Here is a 27,852-nt window from a genome sequence, read left to right as displayed (position 1 = left end):
GTTGAAGAATTGAGTTGGAATTTTGATGGGGATTGCATTGAATCTGTAGATTGCTTTTGGCAAGATAGCCATTTTTACAATGTTGATCCTGCCAATCCATGAGCATGGGAGATCTTTCCATCTTCTGAGATCTTCCTTAATTTCTTTCTTCAGAGATTTGAAGTTTTTATCATACAGATCTTTCACTTCCTTAGTTAGAGTCACGCCAAGATATTTTATATTATTTGTGACTATTGACAAGGGTGTTGTTTCCCTAATTTCTTTCTCAGCCTGTTTATTCTTTGTATAGAGAAAGGCCATTGACTTGTTTGAGTTTATTTTATATCCAGCTACTTCACCGAAGCTATTTATCAGGTTTAGGAGTTCTCTGGTAAAATTTTTAGGGTCACTTATATATACTATCATATCTTCTGCAAAAAGTGATATTTTGACTTCCTCTTTTCCAATTTGTATCCCCTTGATCTCCTTTTGTTGTCGAATTGCTCTGGCTAATACTTCAAGTACTATGTTGAAAAGGTAGGGAGAAAGTGGGCAGCCTTGTCTAGTCCCTGATTTTAGTGGGATTGCTTCCAGCTTCTCTCCATTTACTTTGATGTTGGCTACTGGTTTGCTGTAGATTGCTTTTATCATGTTTAGGTATGGGCCTTGAATTCCTGATCTTTCCAACACTTTTATCATGAATGGGTGTTGGATCTTGTCAAATGCTTTTTCTGCATCTAACGAGATGATCATGTGGTTTTTGTCTTTGAGTTTGTTTATATAATGGATTACATTGATGGATTTTCGTATATTAAACCATCCCTCCATCCCTGGAATAAAACCTACTTGGTCAGGATGGATGATTGCTTTAATGTGTTCTTGGATTCAGTTAGCGAGAATTTTATTGAGGATTTTTGCATCGATATTCATAAGAGAAATTGGTCTGAAGTTCTCTATCTTTGTTGGGTCTTTCCGTGGTTTAGGTATCAGAGTAATAGTGGCTTCATAAAATGAGTTGGGTAGAGTACCTTCTACTTCTATTTTGTGAAATAGTTTGTGCAGAACTGGAATTAGATCTTCTTTGAAGTTCTGATAGAACTCTGCACTAAACCCATCTGGTCCTGGGCTTTTTTTGGTTGGGAGACTATTAATAACTGCTTCTATTTCTTTAGGTGATATGGGACTGTTTAGATGATCAACTTGATCCTGATTCAACTTTGGTACCTGGTATCTGTCCAGAAATTTGTCCATTTCGTCCAGGTTTTCCAGTTTTGTTGAGTATAGCCTTTTGTAGAAAAATCTGATGGTGTTTTGGATTTCTTCAGGATCTGTTGTTATGTCTCCCTTTTCGTTTCTGATTTTGTTAATTAGGATTTTGTCCCTGTGCCCTTTAGTGAGTCTAGCTAAGGGTTTATCTATCTTGTTGATTTTCTCAAAGAACCAACTCCTCGTTTGGTTACTTCTTTGAATAGTTCTTCTTGTTTCCACTTGGTTGATTTCACCCCTGAGTTTGATTATTTCCTGCCATCTACTCCTCTTGGGTGAATTTGCTTCCTTTTTTTCTAGGGCTTTTAGATGTGTTGTCAAGCTGCTAGTATGTGCTGTCTCCCGTTTCTTCTTGGAGGCACTCAGAGCTATGAGTTTCCCTCTTAGAAATGCTTTCATTGTGTCCCATAGGTTTGGGTACGTTGTGGCTTCATTTTCATTAAACTCTAAAAAGTCTTTAATTTCTTTCTTTATTCCTTCCTTGACCAAGGTATCATTGAGAAGAGTGTTATTCAGTTTCCACGTGAATGTTGGCTTTCCATTATTTATGTTGTTATTGAAGATCAGTCTTAGGCCATGGTGGTCTGATAGAATACATGGGACAATTTCAATATTTTTGTATCTATTGAGGCCTGTTTTGTGACCAATTATATGGTCAATTTTGGAGAAGGTCCCGTGAGGTGCTGAGAAGAAGGTATATCCTTTTGTTTTAGGATAAAATGTTCTGTAGATATCTGTCAGGTCCATTTGTTTCATAACTTCTGTTAGTTTCACTGTGTCCCTGTTTAGTTTCTGTTTCCACGATCTGTCCTTTGAAGAAAGTGGTGTGTTGAAGTCTCCCACTATTATTGTGTGAGGTGCAATGTATGCTTTGAGCTTTACTAAAGTGTCTCTAATGAATGTGGCTGCCCTTGCATTTGGTGCGTAGATATTCAGAATTGAGAGTTCCTCTTGGAGGATTTTACCTTTGATGAGTATGAAGTGTCCCTCCTTGTGTTTTTTGATAACTTTGGGTTGGAAGTCGATTTTATCCGATATTAAAATGGCTACTCCAGCTTGTTTCTTCAGTCCATTTGCTTGGAAAATTGTTTTCCAGCCTTTCACTCTGAGGTAGTGTCTGTCTTTTTCCCTGAGATGGGTTTCCTGTAAGCAGCAGAATGTTGGGTCCTGTTTGTGTAGCCAGTCTGTTAGTCTATGTCTTTTTATTGGGGAATTAAGTCCATTGATATTAAGAGATATTAAGGAAAAGTAATTGTTGCTTCCTTTTATTTTTGTTGTTAGAGTTGGCATTCTGTTCTTGTGGCTGTCTTCTTTTTGGTTTGTTGAATGATTACTTTCTTGGTTGTTCTAGGGCGTGATTTCTGTCCTTGTATTGCTTCTTTTCTGTTATTATCCTTTGAAGGGCTGGATTCGTGGAAAGATATTGTGTGAATTTGTTTTTGTCGTGGAATACTTTGGTTTCTCCATTTATGGTAATTGAGAGTTTGGCCGGGTATAGTAGCCTGGGCTGGCATTTGTGTTCTCTTAGTGTCTGTATAACATCTGTCCAGGCTCTTCTGGCTTTCATAGTCTCTGGTGAAAAGTCTGGTGTAATTCTGATAGGCCTTCCTTTATATGTTACTTGACCTTTCTCCCTTACTGCTTTTAATATTCTATCTTTATTTAGTGCATTTGTTGTTCTGATTATTATGTGTCGGGAGGAATTTCTTTTCTGGTCCAGTCTATTTGGAGTTCTGTAGGCTTCTTGTATGATCATGGGCATCTCTTTTTTTATGTTTGGGAAGTTTTCTTCTATTATTTTGTTGAAGATATTAGCTGGCCCTTTAAGTTGAAAATCTTCATTCTCATCAATTCCTATTATCCGTAGGTTTGGTCTTCTCATTGTGTCCTGGATTACCTGGATGTTTTGAGTTAGGATCCTTTTGCATTTTGTATTTTCTTTGACTGTTGTGTCGATGTTCTCTATGGAGTCTTCTGCACCTGAGATTCTCTCTTCCATTTCTTGTATTCTGTTGCTGATGCTCGCATCTATGGTTCCAGATCTCTTTCCTAGGGTTTCTATCTCCAGCGTTGCCTCGCTTTGGGTTTTCTTTATTGTGTCCACTTCCCCTTTTAGTTCTAGTATGGTTTTGTTCATTTCCATCACCTGTTTGGATGTGTTTTCCTGTTTTTCTTTAATGATTTCTACCTGTTTGGCTGTGTTTTCCTGCTTTTCTTTAAGGGCCTGTAACTCTTTAGCAGTGCTCTCCTGTAATTCTTTAAGTGACTTATGAAAGTCCTTCTTGATGTCCTCTATCATCATCATGAGAAATGTTTTTAAATCTGGGTCTAGATTTTCGGTTGTGTTGGGGTGCCCAGGACTAGGTGGGGTGGGACTGCTGGGTTCTGATGATGGTGAGTGGTCTTGATTTCTGTTAGTAGGATTCTTACGTTTGCCTTTCGCCATCTGGTAATCTCTGAAGCTAGCTGTTTTAGTTGTCACTGTTAAGAGCTTGTTCTTCAGGTGACTCTGTTAGCCTCTATAAGCAGACCTGGAAGGTAGCACTCTCCTTAGTTTCAGTGGGCAGAGTATTCTCTGCAGGCAAGCTCTCTTCTTGCAGGGCAGGTACCCAGATATCTGGTGTTCGAACCAGACTCCTGGCAGAAGTTGTGTTCCACTAACTAGAGGTCTTAGGATCTCCTGTGGAATCCTGTGTGGGCCCTTGCGGGTGTCAGGCGACTCTGCTGGCAAGGATAGCCTGGGGCTCAAGTGGAGTGGAAGGGGTTTGTGCCCCAGATCAAGCCCGGGTAGCCTGCTTCCCTATGTACCTCAGTCTCTGGTTCCGCGCGATTGGATTGGGGCAGGCGCTGTGTTCCACTCACCAGAGGTCTTAGGATCCCGTGGGGAGTCCCGTGTGGGCCCTTGCGGGTGTTGGGCAAGACTCTGCTGGCAAGGTAGCCCGGGGCTCGAGTCGAGTGGAAGGGACTTGTGCCCCAGATCAGGCCCGGGTAGCCTGCTTCCCTATGTACCGCATTCTCAGGTTCTGCGTGATTGGATTGGGGCAGGCGCTGTGTTCCACTCACCAGAGGCCTTAGGATCCCGTGGGGAGTCCTGTGTGGGCCCTTGCGGGTGTTGGGCAAGACTCTGCTGGCAAGGTAGCCCGGGGCTCGAGTCGAGCAGAAGGGCCATAACTTCATTCTTAAGGCTGAAAAAAGTCCATTGTATGTATACAGCACATTTGTCCACCCAGGCCCTCTGCATCCTCTGCCGCTGGGCTCGTAGGATGCTTCCCTAACTTCGCTACTCTGCACGGTGCTGCAGCGAGCACTGACATGTAACAAAGCATCTCTCCAGGACAGGACGTTCACATGGAACTGTGAGGTCACAAGTTCTCTCTTCACCGGAGTCTTTCTCATTGCTGGGATATTCATCTACTCATGGATTTTGTTTTCAGAAGGATACAGTTAGTTTGAACAATAAACCAATAAGCTCTGTAGGATCCCAATTGTTAAGGATGAAGTGGGAATATGATTCAGTAAGAAGAAACAAAAGATCCTGACAGGAGAAGACAAAATGAAAACAAGAACCATGTTTAGAAGCTTGGGAAGGATTGAGGACTTATTTTGATGGAAAATAAAAGAAAAAATTGGTTTGGAAAATCACTAACAATATTAATATTAATATTTAAGGCTGAGTCAATAGTGAGGACTGAGAAAAAGCCAGAGGAGGAGTCCACTAATAATCACTAGGAATGGTGATACCAGCTGGGTGGCAGAAGTCAGAGCACTCACTTCTTCCACGGAGATACTCAAGTTGCTCAGTAAGTACAGCTGTCTTCACTTTTACTATAGAACAGTCTTAACTTGGTAACATGGCTGCATTCCATATCATCAGACAGTTTGGCCACAGTGGTTTGCATATTTGAAATGAACAAACCTTACTCCTAAGTTTAAGATTGAGGCCCCATAAAGTTAGAACTAAGTACTTTCAAAGTCTTGTAATAGGAGCACACACACAAAAGTGAATCGCCAATGTTAAACACGATTATAAAACTGTGAGCAACCATAACTAGGAAAACTATGTCAATGAACAATAAAATTATTTCTCTCTTCCTCTTATCAAATATTTGTTTACATTTTTATATTATATTAAGGGGGGGGACGAGTGTGCTTGTGGAGGCTCACAGTCAGTCCATGTGTGAGGAGCAGGGGAAGGCACTGAGGGCGCTGCAGGCTTCCCCCACTTCTACCTGGGGTCTGGGTTGGACTCATCCCAACAGGCCTGAGCATCACCAGCACTGAGAGCTGAGCCATCTCAAAGTGGGATGTTTAGGAGTTCGTTGCATTTCATTTTCTCATGAGACATAAAAATTGTGTTATAAATCAGTAAAAGAGTACAAAAAGTCAGAAATTAAGTAAGATTATTAAATTGAAACCAAAATTAGATAATAAAGCTAAAGATTTCTTTTAATTAAAAACTTACCTTCTCTTTTCTCTGCCATGCACCTATTCAATTCCTGTATTGTTGTTTTATCAATGGACATATGCATTTTAAGCTCATCCAATTCATCTTGAAGAGTCATCCTATGAAAATTTGAACAATTAACAATTACATAAAATGTGTAAGATAATGAGCAGTGTAGTTAAAAAAGCAGCAAAGACAATTGAAAAATAGAGAATGGTAAAATAAAAGCAAAAATATAGTAACTAAATATATTCATTAGTTTTTATCCAGCATACAAATTGATTACTATGAGCATATTTTTTAGTACAAACTATCAACTGCACTGTAACAAATGCCAAATATGTAAAATATAGACTTGAATTTTTTATTTTTGGTATTTTAAAATATTTATATGTTTCAATATCAAATATATTTATGTTTTATGTATATATTTACCTAAATATTTATATATTTATATATAAATGTATATTCAATACTCTCTATACTATTGAATTATATAAAATATATTATTAAATTTATATAGCTATATAAAATATGTTTATATATTTCTATTTCAAATTTATATATTTAACATATAGCCTAAACTTTGAATTCACAATTTTGCCCTGGCTTTCTCTATGCTGGGATGATTAGCACATCATATCATGACCAGCTAAAGAACTATTTGTGTGCGGGAGGGATGTTCTAAGTGGGCACAGGGCAAAAACACTAGAACAGAGACCACATGAGGGAGAAATGTGTCGGGGGAGAGGAAGGGAGGGAGGGGGCAGGCAATAGTATCCATGTGACATGACCATGGACAGGAAGCTACAAGGCAGGGAATGGGTAGAAGGGTCCAGTGTGATTGAGAGTGGCAGAAGGAGAAGGGAAGGGATCTACAAAGATGACTCACTCACTTATGTTTGAAAATGTCAAGATGAAATCTAGTACATGGCACTTAGGTTAATTTAATTAAGCATCATTTTTCAGGAGCTAGGAAGACGGCTTAGCCTGTACAATGTTTGCTGTACAATCAAGAGGATCTGACTTCTATTTCTCACACACTGGAAAGAGTTTATACAAAGGGTGGTGTGTGCTTCTAATACTGGTGCTGGGAAGGCAGAGACAGAAGGATACAAGGGGCTCACTGGCCAGACAGTCCAACCCCTGAAAAATCTTGTTTCTACAATAACTCAGCAGAATGTAAGGGGAAAACAAAACAAAACAAAACAAAGCAAAACAAAACAACACCACGGTGGAATTTTAGCCTTGGAGAGTATGAGAATCTGTACTGTGAATCAAACCCAGGACTGACTGATGCCTCCCAAGGCAACATCAAGAGAAAGTTGCTTGAGGAGGCCACCATCTAGTATAAAAGATGATCCCAACAAACAATCTCAACACAGAAATATGAAGACAATGGGGGAAAAAAACTACAATCAGATAAATGAAACAAGGAAATGAAGGATCTGAAAGAGACTAGAGAGTCACAGAGGAGATGAGAATCTTGTCTCTATAGTCCACGAAATAGATTGGGTCAAGCAGAAGTAAAAATAACATCTTGAAGATAGAACTTGTGAATTGTTACTGTCAGAAAGAAACCTCTGACAGTAAGAGAAGTTAAAAAAGCTTGAAGAGAAAATGTGAAAGTTTTTGGATACCCTTAAAAATTATATGTTCTGATCTCTCACATACTGGAGTGAAGAGACTAGGATCATAGAAAACCTCTTCAATAAGAAAATAGCATAAAACTGTCCACATCCTGGGGAAGACAAAGACATCCCAGTATAAGAAACATTTAGAACTTCACATACTTACTGATGTGTTTTATAAAACCAAGTGTGGAAACTAAAAAGGAGGTAGGGGAAGAGGGGACAGAGGATAGCCCATGTCTAGCCACAGCTCCTTCTATGCTCTGGGCAGGCAGACACAGGAGGGCTGCTTTCCACTTGGCCCAGGGTGGGCATCTAAACCAGTGACCCCACTCAGCAGGGGAAGGGGGTAGACAAGGGGCAGTCCCCCGGAAACCAAGGGGCCCAGGGCAACACCCTGTGCCTCGGGCTTATGGGAGAGAGGGCTTAGGGAGAAAGGTTCCCACACAGGTGAGAGTAAGTGCAGCTGCAGCGGACCTTGAGTCCAGGAGATAGGCTATGGTTTTAGAGCTTTATTCTAGAAAGCCAGGGAGAAAGGAGAGAAGGTGGAATGAGAGAGAGACAGGCCATGGCCAAGAGGAGAAAGGGGGAACAGGGACAGAGAGAGAAGAAAGGCTAGAAAGTAAGAGAGAGTAAGAGGAGAGTAAGGAGAGTAAGAGAGCAAGAGAGCAAGAGGAGTGAGAGAGTGAGCAGGGGCCAAACAGCCCCTCTTAAAGTGTGCTGCTATCTTTTCTGTTGCTAGGTAACTAGAAAGGAGTCTAGCCTGAAGGTCAGAAGCTTGGGACATTGCCTACATGACTACTAACTATGCTTCTCTTTTGGGGGCTAAGGGGGTGGTAACTTCAACATGAGCCAGAGTTCCAGGAGACATGGGAGAACTCCTTCCCTCCCATGTAGGTGAATTATCACCACTGGGTCCTAGGGTTCAACATCTAGCCTCAACTGGAAACCAGGCTGTGTGTGCATAGCCCAATGCCCCACAACCAAGGACATATTTTATTTGGGGTCATGGGAAGGGGAGTTGAGAAGGGAGTAGAGACAGAGAAAGAGGGGGGACAAAGAAGGACAGAGGGAGAGAAAGAGAAGAAGCAGGCCAAGAACACGTGGAGAGAGAGAGGGGAGAGGGGAAGGGGAAAGAGGTAGAAGGGGTCAATGAGAGAAAAGAGTCAGAGAGTCAGAGAGAGTCAGAGAGGCCAAAGAGTCCCTTTTATAGCATACCAGACCTATATGGCTGTTGGTAGGTAACTGTTTGGTGGAGCGAAGAAGGAATGCCAACATGTAAGACTATATAGACATTTGTCACCATGCCATAGTATAGTTGAAATGTTAAAGTACAGGACAAAGAAAAAACATTACAATCTTCAAAAGAGTAGCACATAGAGACATTAGACCATGGTATATTTCTCTGAAGAAACTCTAAATACCAGAAGGGCATGGAGTCATGTATTTGGGTCCTGAAAAAATAATTTCAACCAAGAATGTTGTACCCAGCAAGGTTTTACTGCAAGTAAAGGCCTTCCAGGATAAGAAAAAAGCAAGATGCTTAATGGAATCTTAACAGCTCTGTGGTAGTTTAAAAGAGAATGGCCCCCATCAGCTAATATATTTTAATATTTATCTCCAGTTGGTAGAACTGTTTGGGAAGCATTAGGAAAGATGTGCGCCATTCCTAGTGTGCTCTCTGCCTCCAGTCTGTGGTTTGAGATGTGAGCTCTCAGTTGTTCCTGCTGCCATGCCTTTGCTCAACCATCATGGACTCTAACCCTCTGGGACAGTAAACCTGGTTAAGTACTCTTCTTTATTAAAATAAACAGAGACAGACAGACAGACAGACAGACAGACAGACAGACAGACAGACACAGAGAAAGCCAGAGACAGAGATAGACAAAGAGAGACAGAGAAACGGAGAAGAAAACATGGGATGGAGCATGGCTCCTGAGAAAGAATAGTGATGCTGACCTTGAGCCTCCACATACATACATGTGCACTCACACACATGTAGGTGCACACATGTTCATTGATACCCTTACAGAGATATGTACCTAGACATGCATGAACAGAACACACACTCCTGTTCATTCTGATACCCACAGATCATGTATCAAGTTGTTCAACTACATTTTAACACACCTATAATCACTATATTGTATTAAAGAAATATCTAAACAAAAATGTATAATGGCGTTTCCATTGTTTCATCTGCCAAAGGTGCATAACACATTGAATATATCATAAGAATATTCTAGCCACAAGTGTGAATATCAAATTTAATAATTCAATCAGTATAAAGTCTAACATTGTTCTTTTGTAACTAATAAAGGTTTTAATTTGAATATATTACAATGTACATTTACACCAAATTGTTATGCTAGACAGGACACAGCCATCATTGGGCTCGGTGGCCAGGGAAGATGGATCCTTCCTTCATAGTCAGCTTTGGACTCCATCACCCACTTCCCCAGGAAACACACATAAAAAGTAAAGTACCACCATTTTTCTTTCACAAGATTCAAAATACCTCAGGAAAAGGAGGAGGGAGAGGTACCAGAGTTTTGCCAAAGCCAAGTAAGGGCAAACTAGTACCTCTGCTCACAAGAACAGACATATTTTGATATTAATAGCAACATGCCATCTTGGGAACAAATGAGAAAGAAACATTCCAGTTAGATAGTGATGTGTTTGTATATTCAGTTGATAAGAGGTCAGTTGTTCTGGTGACTTCCATGGCAGCTTGACCAAAGCTAGAGTCCCTTTGGGAAGGGGACTGCCAGTTAAGCAAATGAACCCATAAGACTGCCCTGTGGGCCAGTATATGGGACATGCTCTTGGTTATAGAGTGCTGTGGAAGAGCCTAGCTTACTGTGAGCAAAGCCACATGTGGGCTGGTGGAACTAGGTGACATAAGGTAGGGGAGAAGCAAGTAGAGCATTCCTCAAGGACCTCACTTCATTCCTGCTTCCAGGTTCCTGCCTTGAGTTCTTGAGATTTCTTTGGATGATCCTTATGTTGTAGAAGTGTAGACAAAATTAACCCCTTCCTCCCCAAGCTAATTTTGGTCACTGTGTTTTATCACAGCAATAGAAACTTCAAGAGACTGAAAGCCTTCATTTCTCTAGGAAGCTTTTTATGGATCTTCATTCCAGAGGTTGCTATTATATCAATGTAAATGATTGCCAAGACTTTCTGAGTCCTACTTCTCAATTCTGAAATTATTCTAAGAACTCATACAAGAAAATCCTATCTCCCCAGCAACACATTTAGATATTTACCTAGTATATATTATTTATATTTATATAATATAAATATTATATTAAGACTTAAATATTAAAATACAAAATTAGATAACATTATTTACAACATAATATATATATATTACCTCTCAGTAGCCTATTCCAAAGCAAAACCCTCAATACTCACAAAATCTATGTACACTTTAAAAGATCTTAAATGGGAAAACAATCTTGACCTAAAATTAATTGTTATTAATTCTTTAATGTTACATTTTAAGTTTGACTAGCAAAAGCAATTCAGGATTTTTCTGGAACATAAATGGTATTTTTATGTATCTTTAGTTATCTCTCCTAAATCCTGCAATTGATTTTTCCAGCCTCATTTTCCAAAATTAATATATGAAAGCACTAGGCCCAAATTATTAAGTGATAAAATAAAAATGATAGTTTTAGTTACTATTATAGATATGCCTGTCTGAGGTAAGATCCAGTAAAAGTTTTTGTTTTGTTTTGTTTTGTTTTGTCTCAAATTCAGATTCAGTAGCTATATCCTTGCATTTTAAGTTGTTTCAAATACTCCAAAAATCATAAGCCTATTTATGTACATTTTAAAATAAAGATTCCAACCATAATTTTTAGCGTATAAGGAGTTTTTTAAAAAGGAAATGAGAAAATGACCAGGTTTCTTACTTAGTTAATTTTAGGGCTCCAGGAGACCTCAAAATCTGTGAGCCTAGTAAATCTTTTTCTCTGTTAGCTTTTTAAAAAGTATTTACTACAATGACAGAATCCTCGTTAATAGATATCTTATAGAAATGGAAGAAGAACCAATACAGAAGTCAATAAGTGCAAGAATAAATATATGAACATCTATTCATTACCCTGCTCAAAGTAGACTACAAAGAAAGAAACAAAAAATTTAAAATATTTTTATAAGTTTTCAAAATATTTTTAGTATTAGTTTACACACACACACACACACACACACACACACACACACACACACACAGAGAGTTCTTAAAATAAAAGCAAGAAAAAGAACCAAATCATAAACCTAGAAATGTTAAGTAAAGTGACAAAAATTAAAATTATTTAACAATACGAGAAAAATCTTTACTTTTTTCTTTTTTCAGTTTTACTTACATGTGTGTTGGTGTCTGTGTGTGTGCATGTGTGTATGTGCAAGAACCCACAGAGGCCAGAGGAAGGTCAGAGCCCCTGAGCTGGAGGTAGGCGGTTGTGAGCTGCTGCTGTGGCTACTAGGAAATGAACTTGGGTCCCAAATTTATACTAAGAACTCATGCAAGGGAATCCTGAGGGTGTTCATAGTGAGTGTAACTGCTAAGCCATCTTTCAAGTCATAAAAAATTCTTTTCTTCCATTTTTATTGGTTATTTTATTTATTTACATTTCAAATGTTATCCCCTTCCCATTTTCCCCTCCACAAGCCCCCTAGCTCCTCCCCCGTCCCCTGCCTCTATGAGGGTGCTCCCCGACCCACCTACCCACTCCTGCCTCAGTGCCCTAGCATTCCCCTACCCTGGGTCATGGAGCCTACACAGGAACAAGGGGCTCCCCTCCCAATGATGCCCGAAAAGGCTTAAAGAAAGAAAAAAAAAAAAAAGAAGAAAGAAAGAAAAAAAATGGTCTATTTTACCTCAGAATAATTCTTCAAATAATTAAATTTATAGTTTGATGTCCATATGTGTATCTTTTGTTTAAATAAACATACACACATATATATAAAGGTTTAAAGATTTTACGTCCTATGAATATAACAGCATCCTCTCAGGAAGATTACAAACAAGAGGACATACACAAAGACACAAGTCCACTCAAGCACACAATGATTAAGTTCAGATGAGGATTCTTATCTGCTTAGCTGATAACATACAAAATACTGAAGTAGTGCAGCTCAATAGAGGAAAAATAAATATACTTCTTGTCAGCTCTGGATGCAGAGATGTCTAAAAGACGCTAGTAGAAAAACTTGTTCTGGCGACATGAAACATTCCATTCAAATAACAAGAAGACAAACATTCATTACTGAACCATCATCACGTAGGACTTATGCTAGGCGCAGTGAGCCTTAAAAAGTATAAATAATACAAAGCATTTTCTATGACCTCAGCATAATAAGTTGGAAACCATTATTAGAGAGTTTTCTGAAAACGCCTCAAGCATTTTAAATTAAAGGACTTACATCTGATAAAGACAAATCTGTTTGGCTGTACTTCGGATGGACTGCCTTCTGAGTGTTCTCAGACTCCCGAGCACTGATAAACCTAGTATTAGATGTATTTCCCCGCTGGTCCGCTGGTGCAGCTCGCAGGAGCCTTTCTGCCCCATGCTGCCTCACCCTCTACTACGCCCTCAGCACCTTGGCAGTCTTTAGCAAACATTCCACTGGGTCAGTTTAGCTACCGCCCTTACTGCGATGTTTTCTTGTAGTGATCTCCATCCAGTGATCCTGCTCTGCTCCTCAGTCGTTAATTCTCATCTTCCCAGCCTGCATACGAGGCTGAAACCAATCTTTCTTCCCCACTTCAGAGCCCTAGTCATATCCATAGTGACTGTGCTGAATTGATTCTTCCCTATTACACTTCAACCAATATCATAGGATGTTTTTCCTTTCAAACTTACTTATATCAGAGAAAAATACTAGAGGAGCTAGAAAATATTTTGAACTTATCAAAAGTCAAAGCACGCAAACACAGAAGTGGATGCTCACAGTCAGCTATTGGATGGGTCACACGGCCCTAGAGAAAGTACCCAAGGAGCTAAAGGGATCTGCAACCCTATAGGCGGAACAACATTATGAACTAACCAGTACCCCGGAGCTCTTGACTCTAGCTGCATATGTATCAAAAGATGGCCCAGTTGGCCATCACTGCAAAGAGAGGCCCATTGGACTTGCAAACTTTATTTGCCCCAGTACAGGGGAATGCCAGGGCCAAAAAGGGGGAGTGGGTGGGTAGGGGAGTGGGGGGTGGGTATAAAAATAAATAAATAAATAAATAAATAAATAAATAAAATTTATTCACATACTAATACAGAAAAAAAATAAAAACATCAGTTTTGTTCCTCTAAAAAAAAAAAAAACAAACAAACAAACCAAAAGTCAAAGCACAGTATTTCAGAGTTTGCTAAGTACAGATGAGACAATCCTTAGATAGTGAGAGCATTACTGTATGTTCAACAGCAAAGAAGAAAGATCTGAAAGGCTGCAAGCTTCTCACAGAAGCTGAAACAACAATCAAACTGAGAACAATTCACGTTTGCAATCGAAGTGCCTTCTTTTACAGAACCTATGTAAGTATTTTCCTCTTTTTTACAGAATTTATTGCCTCTTTAAACTCACCTTATAGTAATTCTCTGTATGCTATAGTAGTCCTTTCCTGGACATATACTGCTCAGCTACTTTTTCTCACTCTAAAGTAGTAGCTTTTTAAATTTTTTTAAATTCACTTAATGGTATCTTCCAATGAGCAGTTCTTCCTGATTTTCCTACAGTCACCTTAACAACTTTTAGTTCATAGTAACTATTCCATAAAGAAACCTAAACTTAGCCCAAGGTCACAGAGACATGCTCCTATACGCTTCTCTAAACATTTCACTGCTTAGCCCTGTACATTTACACTTGCATTAAATCAAGAGTTGACTTTGGGATATGTTATGAGATAAGCCATCCAACTCATTAAAATAGAATTATTTAATTGAGTTTCTTGGTAACATTAATCATAGACTAATATGCTATTTATTATTTCCAACCATTCTTAGTTATAAAAGCAGCTACATTTTTATTGACATGAAAATTTTGTTTAACATCTGTAACTACAATGAGATTTTTGAGTATATAAAATGACTGAAATTATATAATATAAAAATGTTAAAAATATAAAAAAACTAATAGCCAGATTTTAAAATATACCATATTAATTCATCTTTATTATTTTTGTAAATATGCAGAATGAGCAATTAACATTATTAGCCCATCTAATATATCACTTTATGAAATTAATAATTTTCTTAATTTGTCATTACTATGAAAATGGTATAGCAAATACTTTGAAAACAGCTCAGAAGTTGCTTAAAATAATTAAACAAAATTACCAAAAGAGTCTTAAAAATTATATGTAACTACAATATGGGATAAAATCACCCATAGGTTTAAGTTGAATTGAAAGTTATTAAGAATTTGAAGTTATGTTACTATTGCTCCCCCCTGAGTATCTATGCCCCAATACAAGGGTACCCAAATCTATAAAAGAAGCATTAATAAGCTCAAATCACACTTTGAACCCCACACATAAACAGACTTTAATATCCCATTCTCACCAATGGACAGGTCATTGAAACTGAAACTAAACAGAAAATTCTGATACTAAATATCTGCAGAACATTTTGCCCAAACATGAAATAATGTCCCTTCTCAGCGCCTCATTGAACCTTCTCCAAAATTGACCACATAGTTGGTCACAACTCTCAACAGATACAAGAAAATTGAAAGAACCCCCTGTAACTTATCAGACTACCATGGAGTAAAACTGAATTTCAACAATAACAGAAACAAAAGAAAGTCTACAAAGTCATGGAAACCGAACAACTCTCTACTCAATTACCATTGGGTCAAGGAAGAAATAAAAGAAGAAATTAAAGTATTTCTAGAATTCAATGAAAATGAAGGCACAACATACCCAAACTTATGGGACACAATGAAAGCAGTAATAAGAGGAAAATTCATAACCTAACTGCCTCCATGAAGAAATTAGTGAGATCTCAAACTGGCTACTTGACATTGGCTGTTTCCTTGATAAATACCACTTACTAAAGTTAAATCAAGATCAGGTATACAATATCAATAGGCCTATATCCCCCAGGGATGTAGAAGCAATTATTAAAATTCTTCTAAACAAACAAACAAAGCCCAGGACTAGAAGGTTTTAGTACAGAACTCTATCCAGACTTTCAAAGAAGAGCTGAAAGAAATACTCCTCAAATTATTCCAAAAATAGAAACAGAAGAACTATGAGGTCATAGTCACCCTGATATCTAAATCACACAAAGACTCAACCAAGAAAGAAAATTTCACACCATTCTCCCTTATGAACATTGATGCAAAGATATTCAATAAAATATCTTTGCAAACAAAATCCAAGAACACATCAAAAACATCATCCACCATAATCAAGTAGGCTTAATACCAGAGATGGAGGAATGGCTCTACAAACAAATATCCATCCAGATGTGGAGTAATGGGAACACTCCTCCAATGTTGGTAGGAGTGCAAATTGTAAATCAACTTTGCAAATTTTGGGAATCAATTTGGTTCTTCCTCAGAAAATTGGGAATATTTCTACTTCAAGAGCCAGTTATACCACTACTGGGCATATACCAAAAAGATGTTCCACCATGCCACAAGGACATGGTTCATAGCAGCTTTATTCATAATAGTCAGAAACTGGAAACAAGCTATATGTCCCACTACTGAAGAATGGATAAAGAAAATGTGGTACATATTATTATTCAGTTATTAACAATCAGGGCATCATGAAATTTGCAGGCAAATGGATGAAACTAGAAAATATCATCTGAGTGAGCAATCCAGACCCAGAAAGACACAAGTGGTATATACTCACTTCTAAGTGGAAAGTAGCCATAAAGTACAGAATAACCATGCTATAATCCACAGACCCAAAGAAGCTAAATAACAAGGAGGTCCCAAGGGATGCTGCTTGAATATCAGCCAGAAAGGGGAAAAATAACCATTGGAGGTAGATGGAGAGAGGGACCTGGGTGGGGGAGGGGGTGAAGAGGGGACCAGGGATAGGAATCAGGTTCAGGGAGAGGGTGGGAGTGAGTGGAAATCAGTGGGAAGCATCTCTGGGACTAGCTAGAAACAGGGACAATGCAAACTCCCAGGAACCTATGAGGGTGACCCTAACAATGGGGGATATGGAACTTGAAGTGGTCATCTCCTGTAACCAGAAAATACTTCCATTGGATGAACTGGAACACCATCCTAGCCATATAACTTTGGACCTGCAATCTGTGCTGTCTACAAAATACGCAGATGTAAAGATGGGGCAAAAAAAAAAAAAAAATGAGGGAATGGCCAACCAATGACTGGCCCAAACTTGAAACTCCCATCATGAGAGAAAGCCCACCCCTGACACTATACTTGCAGACTGTTATCTGCGAAACTTCACCTAGCAACTGATGAAAACAGATGCAAAGACCCACAGTTAAACATTAGGTGGGGCTTAAGGAATCCTATGGAAGAGGGGAGGAAGGATTAAAGGAGCCAGAGATGTCAAAAACACCCCAAGACAACATACAGAATCAACTACCTAGGGCCCATAAGGGCCCACAGAGTCTGAACCTCCAACCAAATAGCATGCATGGGATGGACCTAGGCCCTTGTCCCTTCATGTGGGACTCCTAACAGGGCCTGTCTCTGAGTCTGTTGCCTGCCTTTAGACCTCTTTCCCCTAACTGGCTGCCTTTCCTAGCCACAGTAGCAGAAGATGAGCCTAGTCATACTATAGTCTGGCCCACCAAGGAGGGTTGATAGACATGGGAGGTCTCCCCTTTTCTGAGAAGAAAGAGAGGATGAGAGGACTGGGGAGGGAAGAGAGAAAACTGAAAGGAGAGAAGGGGGGGCTTTGATTGGGATATAAAGGAAATAAATAAATAAATAAATAAATAAATAAATAAATAAATAAATAGAGTGGAAAGAGAAAGGAGATTCTGGAGGTGAGAGTGACAGAGAACAATGCATACATTAAGTATATCATAAAGCCTAAAATACCATAGGGTTGAAAGCTGACAAGAGAGGAAGTAAAGAGGTGGATGGACAGAAAGACACAGATCCACAAGAAAACCAAAAGAAAAGAGTTACAGGACAATTAATGGTTTAAAGTGAGTTTGGTCAAAATTGAGTAGTGGTGATAATTTTTTTGTAAAACATCATGCGGTATTACTATATATTTAATTTTTTTTTTTTTTTTTGGTTTTTCAAGACAGGGTTTCTCTGTATAGCCCTGGCTGTCCTCGAACTCACTCTGTAGACCAGGCTGGCCTCAAACTCAGAAATCCGCCTGCCTCTGCCTCCCAAGTGCTGGGATTAAAGGTGTGCGCCACAGGAAATATATATTTATTAACTGTAACATGTATTTTATTATTATGAAAACTAGGTATTTTTCTTAGTTCAGTCCTTTATGATAGGGACTTAGATGGAACTTTTAATTAATGTTCTATATACTAATTTTCATATTTCATAATATATTTTATCAATTGTTATAGTGATTGTACTTTATATACCAAAGTGATAAATTGCCTTATTATATGGAGTCCTATCAGCAAATTCATAGCCACTTAATTTATGGTTGTCAGTTCAAAGTATGACCATTTCTCAGGAAATTCTGCTTTGATTATTTTTTAATAGAAGTAGAAAATATATGTCTTTGCTTTATGTCTCTACTATCTCTTATTATTGTTCATATCTCAATGCTAACTTATGAGGTCCTAGTAAAGAGGGTAACCCATTATTTCTCTCATTTCCCCCCTGCCTAGAAAAGTACCCATATGTAGCATATAGCATAAGCTATACCTTCCTGATGTATGCACATAATGATATAGAAATATGTAGTGAATGTTGTCATACCTACGAGTCATAGTAAGGACAGGGACCTGCAGCTATGGCTGGCAATGCTAAGGAATGATTTCCTGGGTTAGATGAACTTAACTTTGTGACAGAACTAAACCTTTCTACAGTTTTATGTAATACACAGCGTATAATAAACATTTTGAAATGGGGTCTTACCATGCTGTCTATATTGGTAACAAACTCCTAGGACACAAAGCAGTCCTCCTGCTTCTGATGCCCAAGTCCTTGGGACTACATACACTTGTCCCGATGCCCAGTGAATTATTTTTTTACCCAAGTGTTTTAATTTTCGAATGTTAAAAAAACATACTCAAATCTGCGGGTTCCAAAGTTTAATTTCATGTTAGCAAATCAACATGTTCAACTGAACAAGAAAGCAAAGAGAACCTAGGAAAAATTTTATTGTTTTGCTATGTAGCAACCAAAGGGTGACTTTACCTCCCTGGGACATAGTGTTACCTATATAATAACCCCAGACTTTGAAACAATTACTCTTGTATAAACCATTGAATATTCAGTCTCTAGTTTAGTGCCTAGTTTCTGAATTACACTGGTAAATATTAACTCTATGAATGTCTATATAAATGCCTGATAGATAAATACTGAAGAAGGCAGTCAATTTCACCATTTATACGTTACTGGTTTCTTGTTAAAATAGAGTAACAAGTAGCTATATGTCATAAATTTATATGAAATGACATATACAGAAAATACATAAAGAGGAAATGTTCAAGTCTTTACATTTTTATGCCATAGAAGTATTAAATATTCCTGACCAACCCCCTTTTGCACTGGACAGTCAATCTGTAGGAGTCCACCAAGAACCATCTTATCTGCAACTGCCCAGAGTCCCTTACAAGCCACATCCAAGTCTTCCACTTAGAAGGAGTTCCTACCTCCTTCTCCATAGTCAAAACTCATGATTTTCCTGGCCTCTCCCACCCATAACTTCTTCCCAACCCACCAGATCTAGCACAAGTCCCACAATCCATTACCTGGCCTAATCTGGCCTAACCTGGTTCTCACTAGACAATCCCTTCCTATTCTGTTAGGGAATTCCACAAGTTCCTCTCACCATCTCCAATATTTTCACACAGCCAGATCTATCCCCAAACTCCAGGCTCAGAGCAAGAAGCACATCCTATCTACCAGTCCAGTTTCCTCTGTCCAGCTTACTTCATTTCACCCAAGCCAGTTTGAACCTCTAGGCCCAACCCATCTGTACATTGCATTTTCTGCCCTAAGTTGTTGTCCATATCAGAAGTAACAAAAAGAAGTTAACATGCCCAGATCTCATAGGGATCCATCCCATCTGCAGACACCAAACCCAGACACTTATTGCTGATGCTAAGAAGTGCTTGCTTATAAGAGTCTGGTATGGCTGCTCTCTAAGAGGTTCTACCAACACCTGACCAATACAGATGGAGATACTCACAGCTCACCATCAAACTGAGCAAAGGGACACCAATGAAAGAGCTAGTGGAAGGAATGAAGGAGCTGAAGGGGACTGCAACCCCATAGGGTAAGCAATACCAACTAACCTGACCAACCAGAGCCCCTAGGTACTAAATCACCACTCAAAGAGTAGACATGGAGGGATCCATGGCTCCAGATACATATGTAGCAGAGGATGGCCTTATCTGACATCAATTGGAGGGGGGCCCTTGGTCCTATGAAGGCTTGATGCCCCAGCATAGGGGGATGCTAGGGGAGTGTGTAACTGGATAGAGAATTATCCCTCATAGAGGCAAGGGGGAGGGGGGGATGGAAGATGGGATAGAATGGTTGTAGAGTGATAACCACCAGGAAGGGGGATATCATTTGAAATGTAAATGAATAAAATGATTAATGAGAGAGAGAGTGAGAGAGAGAGAGAGAGAGAGAGAGAGAGAGAGAGAACAGATCAAGCCAGCATCTTCTCTCCAAAATCCTACCAGCTTTGTAAAAAATGTTTTTCCAGTGAAATTTATCTAATCAACTCCAGGACACAAGATGTAAAAGAACAACCATAAAAATAATCAAAGAATTCATGGAGTATAAAGAAAAAAAAAGTAAGAGCTCAATAAAATTAAGGACTTAGCCATCCTGATTGGTATAAGGTGGGATCACAGGGTCATTTTGATTTGCATTTCCCTGATAACTAAGGTCTTTCAACCCTTCTTTAAGTGCTTCTCAGCCATTCAAGATTCCTCTGTTTAAGACAAAAAACCTAGCATAGCAAAAACTCTTCTCAAAAATAAAAGAACCTCTGGTGGAATTACCATGCCTGACCTAAAGCTGTCCTACAGAACAATTGTGATAAAAACTGCATGGTACTGGTATAGCGACAGACAAGTAGACCAATGGAATAGAATTGAAGACCCAGAAATGAACCCACACACCTATGGTCACTTGATCTTTGACAAGGGAGCTAAAACCATCCAGTGGAAAAAAGACAGCATTTTCAACAAATGGTGCTGGCACAACTGGCGGTTATCATGTAGAAGAATGCGAATTGATCCATTCTAATCTCCTTGTACTAAGGTCAAATCTAAGTGGATTAAGGAACTCCACATAAAACCAGAGACACTGAAACTTATAGAGGAGAAAGTAGGGAAAAGCCTCAAAGATATGGGTACAGGGGGAAAATTCCTGAATAGAACAGCAATGGCTTGTGCTGTAAGATCTAGAATCGACAAATGGGACCTCATAAAATTGCAAAGCTTCTGCAAAGCAAAAGACACCGTCAATAAGACAAAAAGGCCACCAACAGATTGGGAAAGGATCTTTACCTATCCCAAATCAGATAGGGGACTAATATCCAATATATATAAAGAACTCAAGAAGGTGGACTCCAGAAAATCAAATAACCCCATTAAAAAATGGGGCTCAGAGCTAAACAAAGAATTCTCACTTGAGGAATACCGAATGGCTGAGAAGCACCTGAAAAAATGTTCAACATTCTTAGTCATCAGGGAAATGCAAATCAAAACAACCCTGAGATTCCACCTCACACCAGTCAGAATGGCTAAGATGAAAAATTCAGGTGACAGAAGATGCTGGTGAGGATGTGGAGAAAGAGGAACACTCCTCCATTATTGGTGGGATTGTAAGCTTGTACAACCACTCTGGAAATCAGTTTGGCGGTTCCTCAGAAAATTGGACATAGTACTACCGAAGGATCCAGCAATACCTCTCCTGTGCATATATCCAGAAGATGTTCCAACTGGTAAGAAGGAAACATGCTCCACTATGTTCATAGCAGCCTTATTTATAATAGCCAGAAGCTGGAAAGAACCCAGATGCCCCTTAACATGGGAATGGATACAGAAAATGTGGTACATTTACACAATGGAGTACTACTCAGCTATTAAAAACAATGAATTTATGAAATTCCTAGGCAAATGGATGGACCTGGAGGGCATCATCCTGAGTGAGGTAACCCAATCACAAAAGAACTGGCACAATATGTACTCACTGATAAGTGGATATTAGCCCAGAAATTTAGAATACCCAAGATATAAGATACAATTTGTTAAACACATGAAACTCAAGAAGAACAAAGACCAAAGTGTGGACACTTTGCCCCTTCTTAGAATTGGGGGACAAAACACCCATGGAAAGAGTTCCAGAGACAAAGTTTGGAGCTGAGACAAAAGGATGGACCATCTAGAGACTGCCATATCCGGGGATCCATCCCATAATCAGCTTCCAAACACTGACACCATTGCATACACTAGCAAGATTTTGCTGAAAGGACCCAGATATGGCTGTCTCTTGTGAGACTATGCCGGGGCCTGGCAAACACAGAAGTGGATGCTCACAGTCAGCTATTGGATGGATCACAGGGCCCCCAATGCAGGAGCTAGAGAAAGTACCCAAGGAGCTGAAGGAATCTGTAATCCTATAGGTAGAACAACAATATGAACTAACCAATACCCCCCCGGAGCTCGTGTCTCTAGCTGCATATGAATCAGAAGATGGCCTAGTCAGCCATCACTGCAAAGAGAGGCCCATTGGTCGTGCAAACTTTATATGCCTCAGTACAGGGGAACACCAGGGCCAAGAATTGGGAGTGGGTGGGTAAGCATGTGGGGGACTTTTTGGATAGCATTGGAAATGTAAATGAAATAAATACCCAATTAAAAAAATAAAAAGTGAAAAAAAATAAAATTCTCAAATTAAAAAAAAAAAGAATTCTCTGTTTAGCTTTGTACCCTGTCTTACTTGGGTTATTTGGTTTTTTGGAGTCTAACTTCTTCAGTCCTTTATATATTTTGAATATTAGCCTTCTATTGGATATAGGGTTAGTGAAGATCTCTACCCAGTCTGTAGGAGTTTTGTCCTATTGACAGTGTCCTTTGCCTTACAGAAGCTTTTAGTCTCATGAGGTCCCATTTGTCAATTGTTAATCTTACAGCCTGAGCCATCAGTCTTCTGTTAAGGAAGATTTCCCCTGTGCCAATGCATTTGAGGCTCTTTCCCACTTTCTCCTCTATTAGATTCAGTGTATATCATTTTATGTTGAGGCCCTTCATCCACCTGGACTTGAGCTTTGTAAAAAGTGTAAATATGGATCAATTTGCATTCTTCTATATGTACTCTGCCAGTTAGATCAGCAAACACCATTTGTTGAATATGCTGTCTCTTTTTTCCACTGCATGGATTTGGCTTCTTTATCAAAGATCAAGTGTTCATAAGGGTGTGGATTTATTTCTGGGTCTTTAATTCTATTCCATTGATCAACCTGTCTATCTCTGCACCTATACCGTGCTTTGTGTGTGTGTGTGTGTGTGTGTGTGTGTGTGTGTGTGTGTGTGTGTGTGTGTGTGTGACTATTGCTGTGTAGTACATGTTAAGGTCAGGGATGGTGGTTCCCCCAGAAGTTTTTATTGTTGAGAATTGTTTTCACTATCTTGGATTTTTGTTTTAACATATAAAGTTAAGAATTGTTCTTTCCATGTCTATGAAGAACTGTGTTTGAATTTTGATGAGAATTGCATGGAATCTGTAGATCACTTTTGGTAAGATGACATTTTTACTATGTTAACCCTACTAATCCATGAGCATGGGAGATCTTTTCACCTTCTGAGGTCTTCATTTTCTTTCTTCAGGTAGGGACTTAAAAGTTCTTGTCATATAGAACTTTCACTCTAAAGGGTATTGTTTCACTAATTTCTTTCTCATCACATTTATTATTTGTAAAAAGGAAGGCTACTGATTTGTTTGAGTGAGTTTTATATCCAGCTACTTTGCTGGTGGGATTGCAAACTGGTACAATCACTCTGGAAATCAATCTGACAGTTCCTCAGAAAATTGGAAATAGTTCTACCTGAAGACCCAGCTATACCATTCCTGTATATATACCCAAAAGATGCTCCACCATACCACAAGGATACATGTTCCACTATGTTCATAGCAGCCTTATTTGTAATAGTCTAGAAATTTTTGAAAAAAATCCAGATGTCCCTCAATCTAAGAACGGATACAGAAAATGTGCTTTATTTACACAATGTAATACTATTTGGCCATTAAAAATGAGGACATTATGAATTTTGCAGGCAAATGGATGGAACCAGAAAAATATCTTCCTGAGAGAGGAAACATAGACCCTAAATGACATACATGGTATGTACTCAGTGATAAGTGTATATTAGCCAAAAAGAAGAGAAAACTCGTGATGCAACTTCACAGATGGGATAAAACTTAACAAGAAGGAAGGTCAAAGTGTGAACATTTCAATCCCACTTAGAAGGGGGAACAAAATAATCATTGGAGGCAAAGGGAGGGAGGGACCTGGGAGGGAGAGAGAGAAGGGAGGGAGAAGAACAGAGGAGTGGATCAAATATGGAGGAGATTGGAAAGAAGCCCAGAGGGCCAGGAGAATGTGTGGAAATATGTAGCAGTGGGAGGAGAAGGTACAGGGGGAACATCTAGAAAGTCCCAGAGACCTGAGATGTGAGATGTTCCCAGGACTCAATTCTGATGACCTGAGCCAAAATGCCCAACAGTGGGGAGATAGAACCTGAAGGTATCACCTCCAGTAGATAGACATGGCCCCTAGTTGAAGGATTGGACCACCCAACCATCTTCAAAATTTTTGACACAGAATTATTCCTGTCTAAAGTAAATGCAGGAACAAAAATGGAGCAGAGACTGAAGGAAAGGCTATCCAGTGTCTGGCCCAACTTGGGATCCATCCCATGGGCAGGCGTCAAATCCTGACACTGTTATTAATGTCATGCTTTGCTCACAGACAGGAGCCAGGCATAGCTATCCTCAGAGTCTCTACCAGCAGTTGATTGAGACAAAAGCAGATACTCACAGCCAACCATTGGGTTGAGGTTGGAAACCTCTATGAAAGAATTAGGGGAATGACTAAAGTAGCTGAAGGGGATTGCAACCCCATACGAAGAACAACAGAATCTACTAACCCAGACCCCTCAGAGCTCCCAGAGACTAAGTCACCAACCAAAAAGCATATATGAGCTGGTCCTTGTCTGGCCTCAGTGGGAGAGGATGCACCTAATACTATAGAAACTTGATGCTCCCGGAGGGGGCAACATTTGGAAAGTAATAAACAAAATAATTAAAATGAAAGAAAGAAAAAAATAAAAAGAAACTTTGGAAAAAAAAAAAAAAACACCTGAATGATCCCAAAGAAAACACGAAAATAAAGCTGACAGGAATACTGAGGACCATCTAGGACCAGAGAATAGCCTTCAGCAGAGAAGCAGAAACACTAGTGAGGACTCAAGCTAAAACGAAGACGGAATTGAAATATGAAAAACTCAACTATAAAATACAAGGACTGTAAAATACAAAGATAAAATATAGGATCTAAAGCAAATGAGCAAAAAATAGATTATTTTTAAAAGATCTACATGAAAGGAACATAGAGGAAATATGAGATATTATGAAAAAACTTTGAATTATATGCATAGTTGAGGGAGATGATTTTCCCATTAATGCTGTGGGCCACATTTTTTAATTAGCCCAGCTTGGACCCTGCATCTGCACATGCGCACATGCGCTCACCCTGCCCCCTCCCTGAACGTGCCAACTAGCACGCATGCAGCTAGCTTAGGTGCTGCGCATGCTCAAGACCTCCATGCACATGGTCTCCCCCCCTTCCCCCCCCCCTGCCCCCGGTCCTGGCAGAATGTACATGCGAGTGCCTTTATTCAACAAGATCATAGAAAAACCTTCCTCAAAGTAAGGAATGATGAATCCATATAGATACAAGAAGAAAGTAATATTTAGGTCTAAAGAAATGAGTGAGTACAGAAGGACCATGAAAAGAAATGTGAAGCCATAATTTGTAAGATAGAAAGTACCACTAAGAACAACACCACCACCAAAAACCCTCATAGTGACAATTACACACACATTTCAATAGAAACTGTAAATATCAATGGTATTAACTCTATGGTTAAAAGACACTGACTAAATAAATGATCCAGAAACAAAATCCCATCTATTTTTACATTAAGATGCACACCACCTTAGAGTAAAAGGAGAGACAAAAGTGCTCATATTAAATGGGACCAGGAAACAAGCAGGTGTCCCCATCCTGATGTCTGACAAAATAAACATTAACAATAGTCATTGATGGTGATAATGGTAATAATAAAAAATCAGAAAAGATGAAAAAGGGACATCATTCCAATCAAGTGAATAGTTAACTAAGAAGATGTTAATATCCTAAATATATATGCACCAAACTCTGGAGTGGTCAATTTCATAAAAAAAATTCTATAACTGGACTTAAAGACACAGATCAACATAAATTCATGAATAGTAGGTGATTTCAATACCCCACTTTTCTATTTTGCAGGTCATTTGGACAAAAACTAAATATAGGAACATCAGAATTTGTTATTGTATATCAATTGGACTTAACAAATATCCAGAGTATTCCATTCAAAAACCAAAGAATTCACCTTCTACTCAGCAGCACATGAAAGCTTTCCTAAATTAGAGCATATCCTGGGATATAAAATGAATCTTTACAAATTCAAAAGCCTAAAGTCACTATGTGTATTTTATCTGGCCACAGTGCAATAAAACTTAAAATTGACAACAAACAGATTTGTAATAAATACAAAAACTCATAGAGATTAAACAACTTATTACTGGATGATAAATGGATCAAAGAAGTGAAGTTGAAACTTAAAGGTTCTCTGGAGAGTCGATTGTATCGTATGATGCTTTGCTGGGGCAAACATGTGAAGGAGTGTTTTCCTGAAGTGGACACAGATGAAAGACTAAGGCAGACTCGTGAAAGAACGTTTCACCGAAGCAGACACAGAAGAGAGAATGTTGTACTTAAGCAGACACATGAAAGGAAACGTGATGAAGGATGCTAACAACAGGCATGTATGGGTCCACCTCCCATTGTGGAGTTGAGTTCCATTTGTCAGGACTCGGCAGACTTGGGCTGACGGATGCATGTGCTGAGTGCTGAGGCAAGATCCATGCTGAGGCAAGGCACTTGGAAGACATGTGATGCTTGGAGGGAATAAACAGGACTTGATGGACAGAGCTTGGCTTGCTGGTACAGCCAGCTGTGCAAGATCAGAAGGGGCTCACATCTTCACTGAGGTAACCTCAATAGAGAAAATGCCTCCATAAGGTTGGCCTGTAAGGCATTTTCTTTCTTTTCTTTTCTTCTCTTTTCTTCTCTTTTCTTCTCTTTTCTTTTCTTTTCTTTTCTTTTCCTTTCTTTTCTTTTTGTTTTGATTTGTTGTTTTGTTTTTGTTTTTTGTTTTTTTAGGCATTTTTTAAACTAGTGATTGATGCTTTGGGTCATCGTGTTTTGCCACAGCAACAGAAATCCTAACCAAGTCAGGTCACTTCAGGGCAATAGAAAAGTAACTAAGACAAATAGTAACAAAAACCCTTGTAGCTAAAACATGTCCAAGACCCAATGGATTCACAGCAAAATTCTACACGGCAAAGACTTACAACCAATACTTAAGCATTCAAAAGAATAAAAACAGAAGAAACATTCCCATCAGTGGAAAGAGAGGCCCATTGGTTGTGCAAACTTTATATGCCTCAGGACAGGGGAATGCCAGGGCCAAGAAGTGGGAGCGGGTGGGTCGGTGGGGGACTTTGGGATAGCATTGGAAATGTAAATGAAATAAATACCCAATTAAAAAAAATTAAAAGTGAAAAAAAGAATATTCAAACAGAGGTTTTAAAACTAAAATTGCACTTTAAAAATGTACTGCATGTATAGAATATTAGCTTGGAGACACAGCAATAGAAATTCCCAAACTACACAGATATGAAATGTTGAGAAGCAGGTGAACAGCCTCAGGATCTGGGGGACAACAGACCATCCAATGTTACATCACTAGACTCCTAACAGTGCAATAAAGGGAGCATTCTGTTTAAGGAAATATTTACAGAAATAATGACCTAAAACTTTGAAGTTTGACAAATGTACCCCAGTGTTTCAAGAAATTGAGAGAATCCAAAATAAGCTACATCCAAAGAAATCCATGCCAAGAGACCTTAGAATTAAACTTCTGAAAAATAAAGCAAAGTAAGAAATTATTGAAAGCAGGAAAAGATGAAGTATTATCCTCAGGAGAAAAATTACCCAAACAGTGCCCTTCTCATCACAAACTATGGCGACAAGGAGCA

At 39.0% G+C, this 27,852-nt stretch overlaps 1 protein-coding gene across 7 annotated transcripts in view; it reads right to left on the bottom strand.

The window, feature by feature from the left end:
* The window catches only part of Cntln (centlein, centrosomal protein), a 250,137-nt gene that overhangs the window by 92,328 nt on the left and 129,957 nt on the right, over positions 1 to 27,852 (bottom strand). For all 7 annotated transcript variants that reach the window (XM_006538026.4, XM_006538027.4, XM_030253626.1 and 4 more), the window contains one exon: positions 5,708 to 5,808. In XM_006538026.4, coding sequence (XP_006538089.1) covers positions 5,708 to 5,808 — 101 coding nt within the window. The remainder of the gene's footprint in view (positions 1 to 5,707; positions 5,809 to 27,852) is intronic.

The sequence above is a fragment of the Mus musculus genome, chromosome 4 (assembly GCF_000001635.26).
Source record: "Mus musculus strain C57BL/6J chromosome 4, GRCm38.p6 C57BL/6J".
In the NCBI taxonomy this organism is placed as follows: domain Eukaryota; kingdom Metazoa; phylum Chordata; class Mammalia; order Rodentia; family Muridae; genus Mus; species Mus musculus.
The sequence above is the reverse complement of the archived record's forward strand: the minus strand, read 5'-3'. Positions and strand labels throughout refer to the sequence as shown.